The sequence below is a fragment of the Oxyura jamaicensis genome, chromosome 1 (assembly GCF_011077185.1).
Source record: "Oxyura jamaicensis isolate SHBP4307 breed ruddy duck chromosome 1, BPBGC_Ojam_1.0, whole genome shotgun sequence".
Classification (NCBI taxonomy): domain Eukaryota; kingdom Metazoa; phylum Chordata; class Aves; order Anseriformes; family Anatidae; genus Oxyura; species Oxyura jamaicensis.
In genome coordinates this window covers 88,166,485-88,175,895 of record NC_048893.1, presented here as the reverse complement: position 1 = coordinate 88,175,895, position 9,411 = coordinate 88,166,485, and the positions used below count along the sequence as shown (strand labels likewise).

Here is a 9,411-nt window from a genome sequence, read left to right as displayed (position 1 = left end):
TTGGTTTTTTTTTTCGGGAAAAAAAAAAAAAAAAAAAAAAAAATCAATTTAAAAAAAATTATTTTAAAAAACGGCACATTCCAAAAATTCCTCTTAAAAAAAAAAAAAAAAAAAAAAAAAAAAGACTGGTGGTTCATTTATCTTTTTGCAAAATTTTAAGAAATGAAACACAAATACATATTTCCTGCCTCCAATACCTATTGCGTTTATTTTCCTGTGATGCTGCAGAATCCCAGCCATTCTGTAAGCAGCATGTCAAGATTACCTGTGATGCTAGGGAGTCCAGATTTTCATTACAATTCAGCACACTGGGTTGCTCTAAAGTAGGAATTATTCCATTTCTGGAGCACAATCGAATTGCAATTGAAGAGTTACCTGTAATATTGTAAAAGCAGAAAGAGATGCATTTAGTACACAAGCCCTCAGTCATATGCACATGACCTCATTGGGAAGTAAAACAGCACAGTGGGTGTGACACCCTAGCCAGCATTATTTTCTGTTTGCATACAAAAAAAAAACATTTGTCTCTCAAGATTAGAAGTGACCATCAATTATTTAACTGGTTTATTACTGGTCTTTTTTGAACATGTGTTTTATACTTATAGACATGATTTTGTCACAGTGGCTGAGATTATGCATGCTAAATTCAGATTATACATGCTAAAGCTGCAGAAACACATCTCTCAAACTGGAGGTGCAGGCATTAGCACTGGTGGTTACCATCAGAAAGACTTTTTATCATGTCTTGAAAAATGTACTTCATTTATCATGAAAGAAATAAGAAGGGCAGGTGGAACTGCCATGCAATAGTTACTCTAAAAGATCTCTGAGAGCTGGTATATGCTGCTGGAACACTCTGTGCTTTTCAGGTCTCTTCTGTGAGAAACCCAAATACTGCCTTTTGTTTTTCTAATTTAAGTGATACCAAAATTCAACCACAGTTCATGGAAAGTGTCCGGAATCCTAATGTTAAGTAGTAGGAGATAAACAGATAATTTTTCTATCAAACACCAGTTCATTAGTGACATTAAGCAACTCTCAGATGAGTACCAGACAGGCATGTGCCCTACTCAGGATGTGTACATTAAATTGTATGCACATGAGGGAGGAAGTTGTGTGGACAGATTTGTGCTCCTACTGCTTGAACTCTGTTTAAAGCCAGAACAACAGAGAGCTCTTATCTTCTGCTCTAATGTTCTAACATCTTTCACAAACTTTATATTTGCCTTTGTGTAGTGAAAGTAAAAGGAAAGAAACATACCATTCACAGTGTGAGGTTCACATTTTTCTTTGGAGCTGCCATATTTACCCACTATAATCCTTTCAAAAGTAAGATTTTTTATATCGCCTTCCGAGTTGTATGTGTAAGTACTGGCCTCACAGAAATTAACTGTACAGAAGGAAAAAAATAGGATCAAATATTTTTAATACATGGAGAAATTTTCAAAAATAAAATGGTATTAAGAAAATAGAAACTCATTGACTCTCTTGTCTTAAAGGAAACAAATGACTGTTAAAACAATTGGGTAAATCTGGTCTAAAACCAAACTGCCAGAAGTGATTTTTATGAAGTCACCAAAGCCATAAAAGCCCATAATTTTTGTTGTCTGTATATTCTCACTCTGTTGTTCTTAGGAAATTTTAAAAAGATTAAATGCTTCACTTCCAGGCATTAATTAGATTTGGTAACTCAATGCTACAAAATAGAGCAGTGGGGACAAACATACAAGTTTGCTGCAAATGAGATATGGACAGTTAGTGGGGGACAGTCCTCTGATGACTGAACAGTGATGTCCCAGATGCAGCTGCTGGCCTAGGAAGTTGCTGCCCAGCTGCCTGCTGGAATGGGAAGGGGCGGTTCAGGAAGGCCCTTCCATGCCTCCCCAATCCTCACACCCTCCTCCAAGCTGGCAACTTCTAAAGCTGGGATGGTGAGCTCCATGGGCCTGTGGCCTGACCCAGAGCAGCACCCTGCTGCATTGTCATGCCATGCCATACTGCTATAACAATGCATATTTACCTTGCAGTGCTGCAAATGCTTGAAAAAATATTGCAGGATACAGGCAGAAATAAATAAATAAATAAATAAATATTTTTTTAAAAAAAAAAAATTGCTTGGTCTTTTCAATATCTTGTTTTTGCTAACTTTTGTTAATTTGGACCACATATCAGCTGACTGTGTCCCATTAGCAGAAATGAGAAAAAGAAGCATGCTTATGATCCTGAGAGGACACAGGAGACCTGGAGCATTCCCCATGTCCTGGCACAGGCTTCCTTGCCAAGTCACATAATTTTCTGTCTCATTTTCTATAGGGTCTGAGTTTCCTATGACACAATGATACTTTTCCATCATAGAAATGATTATGAACTAAAAAAGCACTTGTGGCTCTGCCAATGATTAGGTCTGCCTTATAGCCCCAAAACTGAAACTCATTTGCCATTAAAGTGTCAACAATACCTCCACTCCACCACGAGTTTAGTTTTGTCCACAGATTTGCTGAGAATGCGTTCTGTTATCATTCAGGTTGTCAACGAAGAAATTAAAGAATAATGGCCCTAGTATCAACCAGTGGGTTGCCCTACTTTTATGGTACTCTAATCTAATCAAGCCATTGTTACTACACTTTGAGTTTGGCATTTGAGTTAATTTTCAGCCCAAGTAATGGCCCGTTCACCCTACCTATACATCTTTACCTCTCAAAAGAGAAAGCTGAGGGAGACAGTGTCAAAAGCCTGACTAAAATCAGGGTGTATTACATCTTTCAATCCTGTTGACTATATTGGCCAGTTACTTCATACAGAAGGCAGTCAGGCTGCTCAAATTTGATTTGCCATTTGTAAATCCAGACTTCTCCTGATTATTTTCTTGTATTTCACATGCATGAAAATAGACTCCAAGAGAATGTGGTCCATAGTACTTCCAGGATCTGCGGAGAACCTGACAAGCTTGTGGTTTCCCCAGTCCTCCTTCTTGCCTTTCTTAATGGTGGGCATGATGTTGGCGTTTTAGTTCCCTGCAACCTCCCCTGATCATGATGTATTTACATAGGTGACAGAGAGCAGTCCCACATTTACAACAGTCAGCCATTTCAGCACTCCTACATTAATCTTGTCTAGATCCATGTATGTGAATACTTTTGTGGTGATGTTGCCAGTAGCAGCAGGAAATGAGGATAGACATTATCCTGCTGGGTACTGAGTCCCCTTGGCACTGGAAAATCTAGAGAGAGCAATGCTGGCCACTGAGGTCTGAATCAGATTTTCGAGTCATTGTGATGTTCAAACAGAGGAATTCAAACAAAGGCCAAATTGGCTAGAAACAGGCCACAGACTGTTGAAAACCATAATGTCTTCCCCAGATATGTTACTCATTCGAAAGAGTGACAGAAGTGGGTGAAAGTTATGGCCTCTTCTAGGAAGAAGAGCCACATCACTTCTTGCACACCCAACCCTGCTGAGGAGGTCCCAGGAGAGGGCAGGTGGGCTGGGAGCCTCCCAGAACAAATGGGTTCACAGAAATAACACCAACTGCTCGTGCTGTCTTGCTTGTACTAACCTATGTCACAAAGAAGTCCTATCCACTCGTCAGGGCACATGCAGGCTCCATCCTGGCAGATTCCCCCATTGTGGCAGAAGCAAGGAGGTACCACGGTTCCTGTAATTTCTGTGTAAATAAATAATCAAGATGTACATATTCATAAATATGTATGCAAAATATATATGCTTATAAATAATTTGATGAAGGAAATATACAAATATGATGCTGACTTATTTGGAACTTCAACTAAAAAATATTTTATTCTGTGACCCAAAGTCTCTCCCATGGACTCAATCCTCGTAACCCACCCAAAACAATGCTGTGAATGTGAAGTCAAAGCTTTCAAAAATTAATGTGCATCCACACAGAGAAGTAGGCAGAAACTGCTCCGTGTAGCTGCCAGAAGAGCAGGAGCAATGATGGTGTGGGCCTCCAGAATGCAAGAAACTCAAGCTGTTGAACCTGTGAAAAGCCCAAATGGCTCCTGCAGGGTTTCACAGTGAACAAGAGGGCAAAACAGGGACACAGATTTCCAAGACCCAAACTGGCAGTGGGCAGGTGGATAATCAGACCTCCAAGAATCACACAGAAATATTCTGATTTAAGCCAGAATTTATGGGGTAATGCAGATAAAAATCCATGTCCTGGTCTCAGCCATAGCCTCTATTCACATTCCAGGATAGGTGCCAATTTTTATTGTGTCTTGGCAGGAATAGCAGGCTTTGTCTGAAGTAGCCATTGCACAGGCTGCTGCAGCTTCAGGAAACAAAAAAGCACAATATAAGCAAGAGCAGAGAAATTACATTTCTTAGGAATTTCTGGCTATACCATGGTATTGGCAGTGTTTGGCAAGCTCTGAAAATTTTAAGGTTTCTTTAAAAAGAGGCTGGCAAATCTTAAATGTCTCAGGGGTATTCTGCAGTAGAGAAGGTGCTGGTAGACCTCAAGCTTTGGGATATGGCTCCAAGACCTGGGGGATACCCCTGGGCCAAGGCTTCCTCTCAGTTTATCTGACCCAACTCAATGTGGAGAATGGAATTTGGAATCCCTTCCCACTCAACTGCGCTGGGTGCAGTTTATGCCATGAAATTATACAGAAAACTGAGGCTGACGCCTTCTATTTGATCTGACATTTTGGAGTTTATGTTTCGAGATGCTGGTCAACAGAGTAAAGCCAGAATATGTAAAAGTAAACAGTGCTGTCAGAAGCACATGTGCTATTGTATATTCCTAATGTTCTCATTGAAGTAAAAAGATTGCTTAACTTCTTGTTCTTTAATGGGATTCATATAACTGAAAAGTTATTGCAGACTACAGGGGATGCGCCACGTGGCTGGGGTAATTCTGTTCTTGGCAAGTGTTGCTTGACTCTTGCTCATGTAGTTGCTATGTAGCATTTGTGTTTCAGTCTGTCTCAGCTACGTTTCAGCCAAATATCTGTGATGCTAGTGGAATAACATCTATGTGCAGCTAGGTAATGTCTTCACTAGCCATCAGCTGCTCAAATCACATTGTTTCTCTGCTGGAATTCTTACAAAAAGGAAAGGAAAACTTATGCAGCAATTGTGAGCGGGGCAGGGGGGAACAGGGACACAGGACTTCAGCAGCTGCAGACAAGGGCTTGATGTGGGGAAGCTGGGTGAGTGCTTGAACCATTGCTGCCCCAGCTGTGCTGGCTCACGTGGCAGGCACATACATATAGCACATGGGGCAATGTGGCAGAGGAATAACACCCGGCATCAGCTTCCTGCTTTGCCTTGGGAGCCCTTTGGACCTGGGAACCCACAAAATGCTCAGGGACATGCAGCACAGCTCCAGGCCTCCATGGCCGAAGCAGTCGTATAACACAGGATCCCCAAAACAGTAGTAGCAGTGGTGTGGCCTTGCAAATGCTGCACATGCTCCTGGGATGCCTTCAGAGGAGCAGGGAGAGGAGGGAGTGTGACCGGGGCAGCCTTGGGCTGGAAGCATCAATGCTGGCACTTCTACAACCAGGAATCCCGAATCTGTTGTGATCTAACTCCTGAATCATTTCTTTTTCAAGTGGTAAAACATAAAAACACAAAGTTATGAGGCAAAAAGTCCAGCACTGGCCCCTGGAGGTACAGGCACATTTTCTTAAGCAGTTGCCAGCACGCAGCATCCACCTCACCTCTATAACAACAGCATGACACTCCTGAGATCTGCTAATGTTACTGCTTTTCTGTTACTGCTTTTTTTTTTTTTTTTTTTTTTTTGGAGTGGAGAGGAATCTGTATCTTTCACAAATATGAATTCCCAAGCTTAATAATGCAGTCATGCCTACCCCACACACAGTAAAACTCATCAGCCTCAAATAATTGTGGCATTGGCTTGACATCATAGGGCTCTTCTGTTTTTAAGTTTCAAAAAACATCTTCTTTTTATTTGTCCTTGTCTTTTAAGTTTTGCAGAAATTAATTATTTCAAGAATCACATTGATTTTGTATATATTCTTAAATTGAGACTAAGATTCTTACATAATATAGTGTCATCAAGAACTGTGTTTTTTTGTTTGTTTGATTGATTGATTTTCTTTATTTTTTATTTTTTCTAAACCAAATGTCCTGGGGACAGCTAATGGTAATACTTGCAGCTAAAGTTTGGAAAAATCAGAAACACTACAACTATGCACAACAAGCACTGCGTCAGATGGGCATGAAGGTATCCTTGAAGTCACTGCAGTTTCAGTCCCATTCCTAGCAGCTAGTTTCCCTGTAGCTGTGTAAATATGAGGCACAAGAAGAATTCCCAGGCTGCTGAAAGTTAACTCCAAATCATCTGGGTTTAGGATCATCAAGTAAAACAAAGCCCTAAGCATATTCTTATATTCACAAAGGTAAATAATTACTCATTTAAGTTAAGCAATGAATATTTACTTATGTGCCACTTCGTGTGTTCAGGTATGTTCCCTCCCTGTAAATGTCTGATAGATCTCTTGAAGCAAATATAGCCCAGTGGGTTCTAATGCAAACTTTTCCCTGGGCCTCCTAGTCTCCAATAACATCTGTCTTGCTGGGTGAGCAGTGAGGAATGTCTGATTCTTTCAATGAACTTTACCTACAGGTAGACCCATGCATGATCTTGTTTCATGTCCATATGCTGAGTATTCTGCTGAGAGGAAACATAAATTTTCTGCTCAAAGTTTGTATAAGAAAGTGTCTTAAGAGGTTGCACTGACCTGATTTTCAGATATAGAATATGCAAACCAATGTTTCCTCCACAAAATGTTTCCTCCACAGAGTGTTTCCTCCACAAAAACTTTCTATAATGCAAATTGCAGTAAAATCATGGACAGGTGCTATACAGCACCTTTGTGATTATATGGTGTTCCTTTCCCTGTACAGCTAAGTAGTTACTCTTTAAAATATAATTTACAAGCCTAGCTACAGTTTTATTTTTGTCTTTCAAAAAGTAAATCAGATTTCTACCCAAAGAGTGAGAAGCTTTCAAGACATTTCTTCAAAACTATGTTAGAGAATTCATTTACAGTGTAAGTACATTACAAGGGAAATAGTCAAGATTGTTTGCCACATTTTTCTGTTTTACAAGAGAAGGCAAAGTTTTAAGTACTTCTTTAAACATCAATGTAAGAAGAAAAACATTTCCACCTAAAAAGTCTGGGGCACAGATGAGGCTATCAGTAATCATGTTTAAACACTTTAGGAAAGGCAGAAGAACACAAAGAGCTCAGACAGCTCAAATGGTGCAGAACTGTATTTCTTACCTGTGTGAAACTTGATGATAAGCTGCCAAGCACAAAGGGACCAGAGGGTCAGAGTCACTGCACAGCCGGCAATTGCAATCAATATCCCGTCCCGGTGGTGTGAAGGCATGTTGTGGTGTGGACTGTCTGCCCTGCTATAAAATGATATTATACATCCATAACCTTGTGATGGATAAACCATTAACTACTTGCCTACTCCTAGAACATTAACCTTTTCAGTTCCGTTTAGGAAAGAAAGAAAAAAAAAAAAAAAAAAAAAAAAAAGTTTGGTAGATAAATAACATACATTTATTTCTACAATTTTCCACCCTATAAAAGATTTCACTTCACAAGGCACTGAATCTCACATCTTCTGCCTGTCACCCAAGAGCGTCCCAGAGCAGACACCCAGCTATGCTTATACTCACATGGGCCAGAGCCCATTCACTGTGTGTGTGTGTCAGGGCTCGTAGCCATGCTGGTGGACTATTCCTCCCTTCAGACATGGAACCCCAGGACTCTGGTCCCCAAACCAGACCTGCATGTGGCCCAGACACAGGAGCTGCATCGCCACACAAGGCCCATGTCTGCGTTTTGCAGGGTACAAGGCCCCGTCAAGTCAGTCGTCACTTGTACAGACAGTAACCTCCGACCCCTCCCCATCTGACAGGGGGACTGGCCTCCTTCACATAACCCCAGAGGATGCAAGCCCCAGTGCCCCCCATGGGACGGCCTTGCTGCACCCCCTCTGTGCATCTCCACCATGAAATGTGGTCACTCGGGGAAAAAAATCTGTGCCTTCAGACGTGGTAGACATCTGTCTCCAGAGAGGAGCAGGGGCAGAATGGGGAGGGGAAAAAAAATGGAAAAAAGGCACATGTAAAATGTGAAGCAGAAAGAAAAATTGCAACACCAGAATTGCCAAAACTAGTATCTTCTGCATGCTAACATGTCTCTTTCTGACAAATTAAAAACTAAGAGAGTAATATCATAGCTGAGTGAGGCAACAAGAGCTATTAAAAAAAACTAATTGGAATAAACACTGTCTTGTTTTGTTGTCAGTGATCAGCAGATGAGTCTCTGGTGCATGAGCAGGAACAAAGCCCTGCTTTTACACGGTGTTCTCCATCAGTGACTCTTAGTGAGGAAAGGAGTTTTGTTAGGCTTCTTTAGCTGCTTCATCTCAACTTTAGAAACAGGGTTCAGAAAGGGACTTGTGCAGAGCAGAGCAGAGCAAAGCACACCCAGACAGGCAGCATCTTCTGGGGGGAAACCGAGTCATGGAACAGTCCAGCAATGCGGACTTAAGCCATATCCAAGTATGGCACCAAGTCTGAGGATGACACTGTATTAAAAGCATACCCAGCTCCTGAATCTGGTGTCCTTTGCCCATAGAAGTGATGCTGGATGATAGCAGGGGTTTTGCGTGCTTGCAGAGATTTTAAATAACAAAGTAGGAAAGAAAGAAAAATTAAATCCCATATTTACTAACACTGCCCTTTCTTTTCTGTGGAAATATCATCCCTGCTTCATTCCTTTACAGAGCTGATATCACTGTGTACATCTCTGGGCAGGACGTTTTATCTCTGTATACGACACACTCTGATTCCAAAATCTTCAGCTGCAGTGCCAGGTTTGCAAATGGAAGATGGTTTCTCAGCTGGGAAATGGAAATAGGACTGTGAGCAAAAAGACTGTGAACTTCTAACTTCACTAGAATATTTTACATAAGCCTTAACAAAAAAAATAATAATAATAATAATGGCATAAGGGAACAAATGACAAAACTTAAGCAAATCAATAAATACATCCTAAAGGATAGTACATTTTAATTTACAAAAATAATAAACAATTTTTATATGATAAATCAAATTGAAAGAAAACCTTATTACTTGCAAATCTGTATATGATGCAGCTGTACAGAGACAAAACTGTTATTGAGTGACTAGATATGCTTCTCCTGCTTTTCCCCATTTCTTGTGAGCCTTAATTGGAGCCAGATGTTTCTTATTTCCTTTCTTTTTTGTTTTCAAGCCCAAATAAAGTGCAGTGCCAGCAGTAAACACCATCTTTGACATTTTTTCATGTGTCAACTGCATCTGGCTGAGTCACAGTTACAAACAAGTAAAACTCCAGCAAAGCAGTGCAA

At 40.6% G+C, this 9,411-nt stretch overlaps 1 protein-coding gene across 2 annotated transcripts in view; it reads right to left on the bottom strand.

The window, feature by feature from the left end:
- The window catches only part of ADGRG7 (adhesion G protein-coupled receptor G7), a 26,530-nt gene extending 17,307 nt beyond the window's left edge, over positions 1–9,223 (bottom strand). The window contains exons 1-6 of one of the 2 annotated variants that reach the window (XM_035315004.1): positions 9,155–9,223; positions 8,751–8,922; positions 7,284–7,417; positions 3,557–3,664; positions 1,262–1,390; positions 266–375 (exon numbers count right to left, since the gene is read on the bottom strand). In XM_035315004.1, coding sequence (XP_035170895.1) covers positions 266–375; positions 1,262–1,390; positions 3,557–3,664; positions 7,284–7,392 — 456 coding nt within the window. In that variant the 5' untranslated portion in view covers positions 7,393–7,417; positions 8,751–8,922; positions 9,155–9,223. Of the gene's footprint in view, positions 1–265; positions 376–1,261; positions 1,391–3,556; positions 3,665–7,283; positions 7,501–8,750; positions 8,923–9,154 lie in introns of those variants that run through there. The other variant, XM_035315003.1, reaches the window with a different exon arrangement.
- Positions 9,224–9,411: the final 188 nt, after the last annotated feature.